The following is a 14,918-nucleotide window of genomic DNA, read 5'->3' as shown; positions in this document are numbered from 1 at the left end:
CAAGGACAAGTGTGCCAGTGAACAGAGCAGAAGCTGTGTTGCCTTTTATGAACTCACATTGGAAGTCATACAGTGTCATTTCCATTGTGGTCTATTAGTTACAAGCAAGGCATAAGCTTACTCAGATTCAAAAGGAGAGGACATAGACCCCTACAGACCCCCAACTCTCAGTAGGAGGAACTTCAAAGTCACACTGAAGAAACTACGTGGATGGGAGATATTGTTGTGGCCATCTTTGACAAATATATTCTGCCACAGGCCCCCCTTTTTCCACAATAATTCACATCCCTCCAATACTTGTAAAACATACTTATCCCCTTTCCTAAGACCTCCAATATTAAATGCATACCTACAAAAATAGTAAAATAGAAGGCTAGAATTTTTTTGTTATTGGTATTTTATTTTCATTTCTAGACAAGCGAAAATAATTAATGACTATAAAAGGCTTTCATGGCTGAATACTGATTACAGGCATTGAACTAAACTGCAGCTCAGCCTGAAGAATGGGGGAAAATATCTGCAAACTGTTCATCCAATAAGGGATCAATATCCAGAATATACAAGGAACTCAAACAACTCAACAGCAGAAAATCAAATAATCTGATTTAAAAGTGGCCAAAGGATCTGAATAAACATTTCTCAAAAGAAGACATACAAATAGCCAACAGGTATATGAAAAAATGCTCAACAACACTAATCATCAGGAAAATGCAAATCAAAACCATAATGAGATATCATCATACCACAGTTAAATGGCTGTTATTAGAAAGGCAGAAAATAACAAATGCTAGCAAGGATGCAGAAAAAAAGGGAACTCCAATACACTTTTGGTGGAAATGTAAATTAGTACAGCCATTACAGAAAACAATATAGAGTTTCTTCACTACCATATGATTCTGCAATCCCGATACTGGGTATATATCCAAAAGAAAGGAAATTGAAGAGATATCTGCACTCTCATGTTTACTGCAGCACTATTTACAGTAGGCAAGATATAGAATCAACCTACAAGTCCATCAATGGATAAATGAATAAAGAAAATGTGCTACATATACACAATGAAATACTATTCAACCTTAAAATAAAACGAAATCCTGTCATTCGTGACAACATGGATGAACCTGGAGGACATTATGTTCAGTGAAATAAATCAGGCACAAAAAGAGAAATACCACATGTTCTCACTCATTTGTAGGAGCTGAAAAAGTTGATCTCATAGAAGTAGTGAGTAGAAGGGTGGTTACCACAGGTTGGGAAGGGTAGGGGCAGGGAGGGATAAGGAGAGGTTAGTTAATGGATACAAAATTACAGCTAGATAGGAGGAATAAATTTTTGTGTTCTATAGCACTATAGTAAACAATAACTTATTGGGGTTTTTTTTTTTTCCAAATAGCTGGAAAGGAAGATTTTGAATATTACCAACACAAAGAAATGATAAAAGTTTCAGGTGATGGATATACTAATTATCCTGATTTGATCATTACATATTGTATACATATATTGAAATATCATACTATACCCCATAAATATGTACAATTATTATATTTTTATATATTATATATTACATATATTATATAATATATGTAATATATATTTTAATATATATATTAAAAATTTTTAAATGTAGCTCAAAACTCAGGTTCTCATCATCTAAGTCAGATAAGGCACTCCAAGTTAAGCACTTTGGGTAAAGTTCAATATGAAAACGTGTGGACTAAAGAGACTAGTTATCTGCCCCATTTATTCAACAGACAATATGGACACATGCATAGGACAACTGCTATAGACTCTCCCATTCAAAAATATGGTAAACAAGAGGCACAGCAATCATTGTTTAATAGGAAGTCTAAAATCTGGAAAGGTCCACATTGGCAGATCCTTTATTGGTGGATATATCCCTTGGAGTTGTCCTCTCTGGTTTTTGGCTCTGCTCTCTAGGCTCGTAGTCTGCTATTGGAGTTATCTTTTTTTTTTTTCTTTCATAAGAAGTGGCACTTGTTTGCAACTGAGTAACCTTTTAGCCTATTTCCGGTCCAGAAAAGATTAGGTATCTAAAGACCTCTTTTCATTTTATACTGTCTTTGTTGTTTTCAATCCAAGCAGATACAATTCCTTAAAAACTTTCTGGAGCTTCTTGTGTATCAATTTACAATTCCCTTCATTAGACAAAAGCTATACCCACAAATCTCTTCAAGATAAGCCCAGTTTAAGACAGGAGGAGTAAGTTTTAGATATCTATTGCACAAGTTGGCTATAGTTAATGATAATGTATTGTATATTTTAAAACTGCTAAAAGAGATTTTAAATGTTCTCACCACAAAAAAATGATAAGTATGTGAAGTGATGGATACGTTACTTAGCTTTATTTAATCATTCTACAATAAAACATATATCAAAACATCACATTGTACTCCATAAATATATATGATTATTGTCAATTTAAAAAAAAAGATAAGCCCTTGTTACTTTGGGCTCCCTATGAGGCCGCTGTGGCCCAATACCATTAATATTCTTAGAAGCTGATTGTTTAAAGGAGAGACTCTCCAAGGCATGTTCTTGTTGGAATATAGAATTAAGAGACATGTAAAGTTTCAGGAGTTTTGCAGGGCTTTGCCTTGAAGGAATCTGTGAGTGTGTTAGTTCACAGACCAGAAGCTGCTTAGCAACAAGGGGGGCATATCACCGATCAGGGGCGAATGCAAGGCAACGCCTGTCTCTAGACCTGCAAGCCAGCGCCTGGAGCTTGTGCAAGGCAGAGCTCAGCATGGGGTCACAGGTTAAGGACTGATCAAAGAATGCCAGCCCAGCAGACACCTGCAGCTAAAACCAATTAGCTTCAAGGACAGTTCCTACTTCACTCCTGACCACATGTCTCAATTAGTGAGAAACTAGATAAAGAAATATATGGTTGCTATATTTCTGCTTTAGCTTTTCTGTTAATTGGCAATTTTATGTTTAACTTGTATACTCAGCTAAGTCTATTCTTAGGACTTAAGAAGTTTACATTAGAAAAATTTTGTAACCGTTTGCTCACGGAGATAGAATTAATCAAAGGATCTCTAGAAACCTTTGGGGGAGCCTTGAAACCTAAACAAATGATCTGTACACATAAATCTGTAACCACTAACAACTAATTGCTGTACCAATAAATACTGATAGGGGATTTCATTCAGGGCCTCCTGGTTCATGCGAATGCTGGAGGACCCCTGACTCCACCATCACTTTAAACTATACTTTGTCTCTGTCTCTATTATTTCCAAATCTCTTGTGACAATCCTGCCTGGGACCTGTTTTGCTGGGAGAGTAGCTAACTCCCGGCATGTTCTTATCTTTTAAGGCCTATTGTCTATCTGAAAAAGCTTATGAGGTGCTACTTTAGATATTTCTCAAACATTAACGAAGAATCTTACAGCCACGCCCTGGATATGGTATTTCCCCTGAGACCCATTCTTATTTGAGAGCCCTTTGCAGGCTAAGAAGACTTATTCCAGATTCTTTACATTTCCTCCAACTTCTACTTGGACACTTAATAGCTTGTTCTTCAGTTATTCTTTGTCCTCTCTCAGTTTGGTATCAGCAGCTAAAAGCCAAGCAGTATCCTCAATACTGTGCCTGGAAATCTCCTTATCTAGATCATCAGGCTTATTATGTATATTTTCTATTTTCCACATTACTACAGGAAATAGTGTTAGTAAACTTTCCAGTATCCTCTACCTTTCAATAACAACTGCTTTCCTCTCCTCCCAGTTTTCCGACAATCTCCTTGAGGCCCTTCCACCTTCTGCCTCCTGCCTGGTCCCAAAGACCACCACATTTATGTTTTTTATTCAGCATCAGTTATCTATGCAGCTATCTATTACTGCATAATAAATCATCCAACATCTTAGTGGCTTAAAACAACAACAAGCAGTTTATTGTCTCCCACACTTTTGGTGTGTCAAGAATTTGGGAAGATCTCAGCTGGGCAGTTCTGGCTCTGGGGCTATCCTTTGGGTGCAGTCAGACAGTAGCTGGAGCTAGAACAGCTGGGAACTGGCCAGGCATCTTTCTCTCTTCATGTAGCCTCAGGGATTCTCCATTTTATATCTCCACATGGGCTAGTTTGAGTTCTTTATAGCATGATGGTCTTAGGGCAGCCGGACAGCTGACATGGTGGCTCATGGTTCCAAGCACAAGTTCCAACTAACCAGGTTGAAGCTTCTTCACTTTTTATGACCTAGCCTCAGAAGTTACTTAGTGTCATTCTACTATATTCTGTTGATTAGGAGCAAGTCACAAACTCACTCAGACTCAAGGGGGAGATAGGCCCCTTGTCTCAATGGAAAGAGTGTTAATAATACATTGCAGAAAAAGCACATGGGATAGGAGATATTGTTGTGGCCATCTTTGGCAAACACAATGTAATATAGGCTGTGACTTCTATATGACAGATGGAAGCATACAGAGAAAGAAGTGGGAACTGCTTCTCTTCTCTTTGCTTTGCCAATATGCTACTATGCCATCCACAGACCAGTTTGAAAGGGCTCTGTAGGATGAGTGTAGGGGATCACATCACATGACCCAAACTATCGGGGGGGGGGGGGTTCTCCATGCCTCCGATATAACTGGGTCCCCGGGCAGTGTGCATTGCAAGAGATGGGAGAGAAAAAGATACGGACACAAAAAGTAAGGTGCAAGGGTGTGGGGAGGTCAGGGGACCACCAGCATTCAAGTGAGCCAGGTGGTACTGACTGAAGTCTAGTACCATTTTTTTTCTCTTTTTCATGTTATGGATTACAATGATTTCATGTGAAAAGCTCCTGGGTTAGCAGTAGGGCGTATAATCTAAATGGGAACAAAGAGATCTTTCTACTTTATCTAGTTCCTCATTTACTGAGACATAAACTCAGGAGAGAGAGATAGGAACATTGCCTCAGGCTTACAATAGCAAACTGCTCTTATCTGCTGGGCTTACATCCTTTGATCATTCTCGGCCTTTGGATTACAAGCCCAGTCCGTTTGCAGACATCCAGGCTGTAGCCCTCAGGCTTCAAGGCGGGGTCCTTTTGCAGATATCCCTGATCAGTGTAATGTCCCCCTCAAGGTCGAACAGCTTTTGCTCAGTGAACTGACATGTCTACAAGTTGCTCTTTGGCAAAGTCCTGTCCCACTCCTGGGGTTCTCATGTCTTGACCCTAACCCTCAACACCAAACCATGGCTACTCCATAAAGTTTGCTTTGGAATATTCAACTGACCTGCAGAATGATACTTATAATTTCATTTTATCCTCAGCGTCAGAATAAGGATTTATTACAAATCCAAAATTATTTCCAAGTATTGCTATATATGGAAAGAAGTCAATGAGTATTTAAAAGAAGAATTTTAAGTGTCTTGGCTAATAGTTGATCTTAGCATAAGTCACCTTCAATATTTTTATGCCTCACAACAGTTTTAGGTAGAAAAAATTGCCAGTCATGCATTAACATATAACAAGTCTATATCTCCAGGTGAGATCTCTTCACTTACAGACTATCCATACAATCACCTACTCCATGTCTCCATTGGAATGTCTCAAGGGCACCTGAATCACAACATTATCTTCCCCCAACCTAATATGATACTCTTTCAGTATCTTCTTTCTCATTGAATAGCACTGTTATCCATCTAGTACTTTAAGTTGAAGGTTAACTTAGACAGCTTTTAATCCATCTCTAAGACCTATTAATTGTCCTTCCATGTCTCAAGTTGGCACATTGCTCTCTACCTACACGACCACCCCTAGTGCAAATCATTAACATGTCTCATCTTAAACATTGCTGTAGAACCTTCTAACTAGTCTTTCTAGTTAGAAAGAAGATTCACTATTGCTTTCCTCCAGACAGTCATCTACATTGCAATCAACATGTTTATTTCAATATGTTAATCTGATTGTCTCATGTAATCCCCATTAAAAGCCTGTAATATTTCCTCTTGGTTCATAAAATAAAGCTCCATATAGACACAGTACTTTACAAGGCCCTCTATATAATCTTGCCCCTGAGTCATTTCTGAAACCTGGTCTCACCCCACTTTTGCCCTGTATGCTAGGCCTCAACTGCATCCCTCAATTACAGACACTTCCCAATCCTGCCTTTACCTCTATAATGCTTCTCAAATTCCAGATCTCTAATGAAATAACACTTCCTCGGAGAAAAACTTCTCTTATCTGTGAGATTAGACCACGTCCCCCTTCAATAGGCTATCATAGCATCCTATAATTTTTCTCCAGAGCCGTTATCATAGTAATTATACATTCATGTGATTTTATTAATGTTTGCCTTCATCTCAAGGTTGTGAATGCCTTGAAAGCAAGAATTGGATCTATTTTGCCCTTTGCTGGATCCTCAGCACATGGCACAGTGCCTGGCATCTCCTCAGGTCTTTTCTAACCACTCAATCTAAACATCCACTTCTCTGCCACTCACCTCTCTTTAAGTCTCTTACCTCAGTTGTTTTTCTTCAAAGCACCCATCATTACCTCTGTGTGTGTATGTGTGTGTGTGTCTCATGTGTATATGTACACATATATGTATATATGCATGTATGTATATGTTTGTGTGTGTGTATAATTTGCTTACTTGTTACTGTTTTCTCCTCTAGAATATAAAGTCCAAAAAATCAGAGACTTTCGTCTTCTTGTTCACTTCTGTATCTCCACCACATAACTGGCCCATAAAAGGTGCCGAATAAACATTTGTTAAAACTATCAAAATTAACAGCAGGTGCTCAAGAAATAAATCCCAAAAGTTCCTTCTTTAAAAATCAATGACAAAAATATGCTGCATTGAAAAAGAAATGATACATTAATATACTTTTCTTGTGAAAGAATTGCTTTTCACAATCTGTCCAAAATGACACTTTGACAGTTTTAATTCATTTCATCATATGTCATTAAGCAACATTGGGATATATTTGGTTTACTTTATTTCAGCTTTGTTGTTCTGCAAAACTCAGTCAGACTCTTCATCCATAATCTTGAATGAAAGCCATTTGGGGTTTGATAGGCACAAAAATTCACACAAATCAAATATTTTTAGAGTCTTTGGAATCAGACAATTTGGGAATTAGACAGACCTGAATTTGAATCTCAGCTGCAATATTTATTAGCAATATAACTGTAGGAAGCCACATAAATTCTCTTGACCTCAGCTTCTCTAGGAGACATGTGACTTGTAGGGTCAGTTTGGTGATAGAACTGACTGTAGTTTTAAGTTCATGGTACATAGTCATAATCAATAAATGTTATTTATTATTCATGTCTATTTCCAAGTCTCCATGATAGAGCGAGGGAATTGAGGCCTTAGAATTGAAGAGAATTTCCCAAGGCCATTCTTTTCACATCTAAGTAATGGACATTTGCCAGGTTCGTGATTAAACATCATCTAGCCATCATTTGCTCAGAGGACTTTTTTGGTGAAAACCCATTGTATTTGGACTCACACTGTTTCCTAAGGAGGGCTGGAGAGTCCATTATGTCCTTGCATTGATTGAGGCTCACTACAACCTTCAGTTCCAGCTGAGAAATTTCCTGTTCCAACAGAAGGGAGACTCAGTCCAATCAAAGAATCTGGGTGAGAAATGCAATGGAAAGAATTTTCCCCTATCCTACTTTTTAGGAGTCCTTTTATTTCCTCTTCTCTATGGCATAAGAGAAAAATCAGAAATATGGACATTACTAAAATCTTTTATAAGTATCATGTTCTTTAATTATATTGAAATATTTTGCTTATGATGAACAATTTACTATTAATACAGTGCAATTCTGGTGAGCTTTAGGTCCAAATTCACATCTAGACAAGAAGTACTCCAAACACAGGAATGAGTAAATTTTATAATAAGTAAAACCGATACATAAAATAAATAAAGTTAGATAATAAATCTCAAACAAATTGCATAGTGCCATGGCAATGCTTCATACAGAAGACGGGATTTAAGGAAATCTTATCAAAGTAGGATATAAAAATTGCACATATTGAAACTTTGACCAGATGATTTATTTTCTGTCGGAATTTGACTAGTAAGTGAATAACAAAACAGGGTCAGCTAGAAGTGTTTACTGTTCAGTTACTGAAGACAGTAGACGATGGATAATTAACTAATTGGATTCCTAGCTAATTAGAAGAAATGGAGAGTACATGCTTAAAATTTTTCCCTTACTGGGAGGACCTGACTCGCCCTGTGAGTATGCTCAACTGAGCTGTGCCTACAGATTGTTCTTTATTTTAGCTTCAATTTATCCATGACTCAAGCTCATCTCTATTTTGCCCTCCTATAGGAGTCTTACCATATTACCATAACATTTTATTCTGAACCTGTCAGAAAGTCAGTCATTTATTATATCCCCAAAATTTCAAATTGGTTTCAGTTATGTTTTCTGAGTCAAAACCATACACTTTGATGTGAATAATTTAAGGTTCTATATTTAAAAGGCATTGAATGAATCATAATGGTAAACAAGACCCTTAAACTAGCATTTATACCTCCTGCATGTGAAAAATTAAATGGATAATTTCTACCCACAACAGATTTATTTTTGTGGCAGAGAATTTTAAAGAATTGATTTAATTAGCTGTAACTATGCTCAGAAGCATAATTTGAAATGCTGTTGAATGAATGAGGAAAGTATTTTCAAGCACAGGGAAAACCCTCTTAAAATTCCCTTTTGTTTGTTATTCAGCAAACGTTTATTAAGCACCCACAGTTTGCATGGCAATGTACAACATAATGAAATACTAACCTGGCATCCTTCTATTCTAGCTCTGGTAGTTAACTGAATGAGTGAATGAGTTAATCTCTTCCGCTGTCCATTCACAGTATGTGGGGAGAGATTATAGAAATTAAACAAATGAGTCAGTCTGAAAAGAAATGTGAACATGTCCATTTGTGTTTCCTTTTGTTTTGTGTGCTAAACACAGTTTACTACCTACCTACCCTTTCTATTTCTTTAGGGGCTTAGGAATTTTAAAGAACCTTATCTCACTCAGGCAGTGAACTATATGCTTAATCATGAGTTTCTAACTGTTTATAGAGGTGAGAACTGCAATTTGCAAGATTTTACAGATACGGAAAGAAAACACAGCAAAGTAAATTTGGGCAGATAAGGGGAAATGTATTGTGAGGGGTTGTTTCCCTTTGAAAAGTAATTTTATATTTAATAATACAGAATAGGTTGTACATTTTAGAGATGGACATTAGAACTCATCTAGGATACTGGTTTCCAACATTTTACATTAGAGTTACTGGATTTTTAAAAATATAGATCCTAAATTCTCATCCCCACAAATTTTGATTCAGTTGGTCTGGAGGGGGTTAGGAGGGGAGGCAGGTATACATGTATTTGTAGAAGTTCTCCAGAAGCCAAAGGTGAAACCCACAGATCTAGTGCAGATTGACATTTTTGGTATGAGGTCCCTGAGGCCTTGAAAGAATAAGTAGCTTACCTAAAGTCAACACAGCTTATAAGCCTTGGATCCAGGCCTAGAACCATAGTATCCGAATTCCCAAACTGGATCTCTCTTTGCTAAACCAATTGGCACCATTTCTATTTCACTCACATACGAGTTGAAATCTAATTAGCAATTAGCAATAGCTGGAAAGTCCAATACTGACTATAACACATGTCACAAACAAGTCCCCTCCTCCTGTATGCTTCCTTTTCTCACTAAGCACTTAATAAGTATTCAGATAGTTATGATGACACTATAATGATTATGAAAGACTTCACTTATTTGAAACTTTTGTACACATAAAATATATCACTCATATTTTAAGGCAAAGAAAACAGATTTAATATATGAATCTGAGTCCAATTTAAGTCTTCAATATTAAGTTTATATAGCTGAGCACATGGAAGAACTCAGATGTCAGGCTGGATTTTCTTGGTTAGTTTCTTTATATGATAATACCTTTAGGTCAGCTTCTTCCAGCTTCTGAAAGCTCCATGCAAGTAGAGCCCTTGTCCAACTTCATAAACTGTCTCCCAGCACCTAGCACAATGCTTGTCAAAGAAGCAACACTCAATAATTAATGGTTGAACAAAAAAATCCATTATTACATTTTGTTAAGAAATTAGAATGCCTTGAGCCAAATTGTGTAGGACAATACCATATAAATAAAATTATTAGAGAGATGACTTTATAAAGTAGTAGTTTTACAGTTACTTTTTACAAGAGCTTTGGCCTGATTTTTGTGATATACCTGGGCTGATTAAAGGTTATAATTAATGTCTTTTATTGGTAATACTAGGTACATTCATTAATAAGATCCACCAACGTATCAAATAAATGAGCCTTCTGTTTTCTAGCCTGATTTTCCTAGAGATCAAATCTACATGGTGAAGGATAACATGTAGTGTTTGGCAATTATTCACACTTGCTATCTCTCCAGCTCAAATTCCAAGTCATTGCCAGTTTGCAATAAAATATTCAGCCATGTTTAGGGCTGGCCTCACCAGAGGTACTGTATCACAACAGGCAATCTTGATAAACCAAAGGCCCCAAGGACTTTGTTAAATTCTCTTCTTCATTTTCAGGCTGCATGTGCCTCCCACAGAGAGAAGTGGCATAAAAGTACTAATCTAGCTAAGTGAGCCATGTAGGCGTGAGGGGAAACTTGCCTTTTCCCCGAAAGTTCACTGGGAGATCAACTCACAATTAAGGCAAATTAATAAGAGAAAGGTTTATTTACCAATACCATGTGCATGGGGAGAATCACAAGAGTAATTACTCAATATCTCAATGAAGTTCAGATATTTTTATACCTGTTTTTTTGGAGGGGAGGGGAGAGGAAATATGAAGTACAGGTAATTCTGTTTAGGGGTGACAAATGGTGCTAGGGAGGACAAATGGATGGGGAGACAGATTGACTTGTAAATGATTCTTTTTACAAATTACATTAACCTGAGAGACAGATATTGTGTTTAAAATAATTTAAGCCAGGTCTGCTTGCATTCTTGATTTTCTTTCCTGCAATATATGGAGATAACATGGAGAGGAAGGGAAGTCAAGTGCCCCCTTTGATCTTTTGATCAGGTCAGTCCAGTTTATACAGATAGAGGAAAGGTCCTGTTTATGCAGATAGAGGAAAACCCCCTTCCAGTGCTTTTTAAAATCTCCAATGGCCTTTAATTCAAAATATTCTTTATACAAAGCAGTCATATTTTGGGGTGAAATTTCCTGAGCTCCTTCAGCCACATGGAAGCCAATCTGTCCTCCCTTCCAGGTTCTGCAGCTACTCACCTGAGCACATATACTATTAGGTCATTGAATATGAAATGTCTGACTTTGAATCAAAAGTTTAGTTTATTATATCTCAAATAAGAAGCAGTACAATTAATCAAAGTATGTACCTAAACTATCGACGCAGCTTTGCCATCTTAAGGGCAGCAGAGAAGCCTGGAGAGCAAGTGGCGATGAAATCGTGAAAGGCGTTTTCTACAGCTTGTTGAGAACTGAATATTTTTCCTTGCAAAACGTGGCCCAAAGCCTGGAAGAAGTGGTAGTCAGTTGGTACAAGGTCTGGTGAATACGGTGGATGACGGAAAGTTTCCAAGTCCAGCCTCTGTAGTTTGAGCAGCACTGTTTTTTGCAACATGTGGTCTTGCAAGAGGATTAACCTATGTCTACCGACCAATCTCAGCTGCTTAATTGCAAGCATCCTCATCATTTTGTCCAATTGGTTGCAGTAGATATCCAGTGTAATTGATTGACCAGGTTCATGAAGCTATAGTGGATAATACCAGCACTGTACCACCAAATAGACACCATTAGCTTTTTTTGATGAATATTCAGTTTTGGACTGTGTTTTGGCACTTCATCTTTATCCAACCATTGTGCTGAATGCTTGTGATCGTCAAAAAGAATCTATTTTTCATCACACATAACAATACAGTGTAGAAATTGTTTGCCTTTATGTCATGACAGCAAAGAAAGGCAAGCTTCCAGACGATTTCTCTTGTGACGCTCATTTAATTCATGAGGTACCCATCTGTCCAGCTTCTTTACCTTGCCCATTTGTTTCAAATGCTCCAATATTGTTAGAATAGTAACATCAAACCTTGCTGCTAATTCACACATAGGTTGAGATGGATTCGTTGCCACTGGTTTTCAACTCATCATTATTCACCTTGGTCTCAGGTCACCCAAATGGCTCACTTTCAAAATTAAAATCACCAGAATGGAACTTCTCAAACCATTGACGTACTGTGCATTCATTAGCCACATCCTTCCCAAACACTTCATTGATATTTCAAGCTGTCTGCACTGCATTGGTTCCATGATGGAACTCATATTCAAAAATAACATGAATTTTTGACTTATCCATGGTTTCACAAAAATTGCTCTTAAAAAAATGTGAAATATAATCACAAGCCAAAACACGTGTTTGAAAGACTGAGGATGTACCTTCACAAAAGGGGAAAAAAAAGAAATTTCAAAGTGAAATGACAGAGATAGCAACCGTCAAACTTAGTACTTAAGGAAGTAGGACATTTCATACGTAATGACCTAATATAATCTAATCTACCCATTCTGAAGTCCTTGCACTTCTCTTTAAACTGCACACTCTCTCACTTCCCATTTTGCACATGATGAAGTATAATTAACTGAAATAGCTCTTCTCACCTTTCTTACCTCTCTGGGGATCTGCTATTGAACTCACAAAACTCATTTCAGTATACGAAATACAATTTGTCATTGTCATACTATTTGAGTTATAGTTGAGCTGTCATTCATATTGTAAGTCCTTCATTTAGTATACCTTTTATATGTGGCTGAAGGCATTACTGACATGCAGTAAACATTCATGAAATAAAATTAATACCAAGTTTTGTTGTCTTTTGGGAAACATAACCATTATTATCTGGAAAGATAAAGAGTTTAGCACTTCTGGTGACTCAAACGGGTTGCACAGTATTGTGGAAGGCAGTAATCTATTTACAGAAAATGATTTAATCGATGGCTATTTACAGCTAAATTGTTATGAAGCAGGTCATTTCAATCCTACATTTACAACCCCACCATTGGGCTCCCTCTTTGACCCAAACATACACCTGGATCCCATACATTTGTCTCTAAGGCTATTTGCCATTTATGCTGAGGAATAAATACAATTTTTCAGTCTTTTATCTAATTCATGTAGAAAAAAATCAACACAAAATATCACTGACATCAGCTAAAATTACACATGTTTAAATATGGTAGAGATGATTCACTAGCCAAATAATCAATGTTAAAAATTGACACAGGAAAAAATTAGCCATAGTGAAAATATTTACACCAAATAATGAATATTTAATCTCTGCTATATAACTGAGATGAACTAGAGGGCTGGAGGGGAAACAGGTGTACATTTAAGGGGTTCATCTTAGATTTAACATTAACATTAAAATTAGTGTTAATGTAGGAACTGGGCTATGAACAGGCCACAATACTAGAATTTCCTTACTCAGGACCAAGCACACAGCAGGGACTCAGTAAATGTTTTTTGAATGAATGAATGAACAGTCTCATTCATAGATTTACAGTATAATACTGGGATTTGGAGAACTGGCTTTAAAACAGTCTGTTTGAATCTATGGATTAATAGACTAGATTTTGGGAAAGTCAGTACTGAATATAATGTAGGTATTTCTGTTTGGTTAGTTAAGTAAAATGACCACAAAGTCATTATTCTTACCCTTAATTTCTCAGCCTGAAAAGTTAATGAACTGTATCTGTTCCATGAATAATTGAGTTGAACTTGAAAAAGAACTCCCTATTCCAAAAGCCTCCCACACCACCAGTTAACTGTGATTTATCCTTTTACTTTTGAAAAATTTTAGGCATCTTCCATCTAACTTGACTGACAACCAATCTGTGCTTCCTCTGTCTTTATTCTCTCAGGAAGAAGACGTTACTCGTGAAAGTCGTTTTAATTTCAGTGGTTATGGGATGGGTCACTGCCTCCAAGTGAAAGATGGAACAGCTGTCAAGGCCACACCTGCCAACCCCGTCCCACAACCCCCAAAAGATGCAGACGCCATCAAGAAGAAGTTTGTGGACCGGGCAAAAAGGATTGACACGATATCTCGAGCTGCCTTCCCATTGGCCTTCCTCATTTTCAACATCTTTTACTGGATCACATACAAGATCATTCGGCATGAAGATGTCCACAAGAAATAGATGTGCCCTACAGACCTGGGACCTTCTTGCCTCAGCATTGTGCTTGTAAATACACAGTGAAATTGTCTTTATATCACTTTGACAGAGGAGAAGATTGAGGGAGGGGGGAGGGAGGATCATGGGGGTGGGTTACCTGGCACCTACATGAAAAAAGACAAGTTATGCAGGCAATGAAGAAAACTGCATAAAATTAAGGTGTTGCAGAATCTCGTGAGCATAATTCCCTTCCATAGTCTTTAGCATTGTTCTTTCAGATGACGCATCAATCAGATATGATACGCAGGGTCAAGTTCTTGAACGCTGTTTACTTTTTTGGTTTGGTTTGGCTTTGACTAATTCTGGTACTGACAAGTTAGCTTAAAATACACACACACACACACACACACTCCTCGAAAATGCTTACCATCTGACCATAGTGACTAGCCTATAGTGAGTTGAGGACCAAACTTTTTCAGGAAAATGCTGCCTTGTTTTTAAAACAAGCCTCCTAAGCTACATTCTTTACCATGTCTGTGATTAGTGTTTCACCTGAGAAGTCCTTTTGTGGGTTGTAAATTATTTCTACTTATCCAGAAAACAACAAATAAACATCAATGACAAAGAACAAATTTCTACATTACTGTCTGTTAGGTGTGCATTTTAATATTATTTTTCTCTCCTGGATGTAAATTTGGAGTTTAAATTATGTATCGTGTAATTGATTTGATAGTATACCCTCTTAAACAAAAGTGCTCATTTTA

At 37.2% G+C, this 14,918-nt stretch overlaps 1 protein-coding gene across 3 annotated transcripts in view; it reads left to right on the top strand.

Moving 5' to 3' along the window:
- The window catches only part of GLRA2 (glycine receptor alpha 2), a 189,976-nt gene extending 175,798 nt beyond the window's left edge, over positions 1-14,178 (top strand). For all 3 annotated transcript variants that reach the window (XM_069463657.1, XM_069463656.1, XM_069463658.1), the window contains exon 9: positions 13,900-14,178. In XM_069463657.1, the coding sequence (XP_069319758.1) occupies positions 13,900-14,178 (279 nt within the window). The remainder of the gene's footprint in view (positions 1-13,899) is intronic.
- Positions 14,179-14,918: the final 740 nt, after the last annotated feature.

This window comes from Eulemur rufifrons, chromosome 30 (genome assembly GCF_041146395.1).
Source record: "Eulemur rufifrons isolate Redbay chromosome 30, OSU_ERuf_1, whole genome shotgun sequence".
Taxonomy (NCBI): Eukaryota; Metazoa; Chordata; class Mammalia; order Primates; family Lemuridae; genus Eulemur; species Eulemur rufifrons.
The sequence above is the reverse complement of the archived record's forward strand: the minus strand, read 5'-3'. Positions and strand labels throughout refer to the sequence as shown.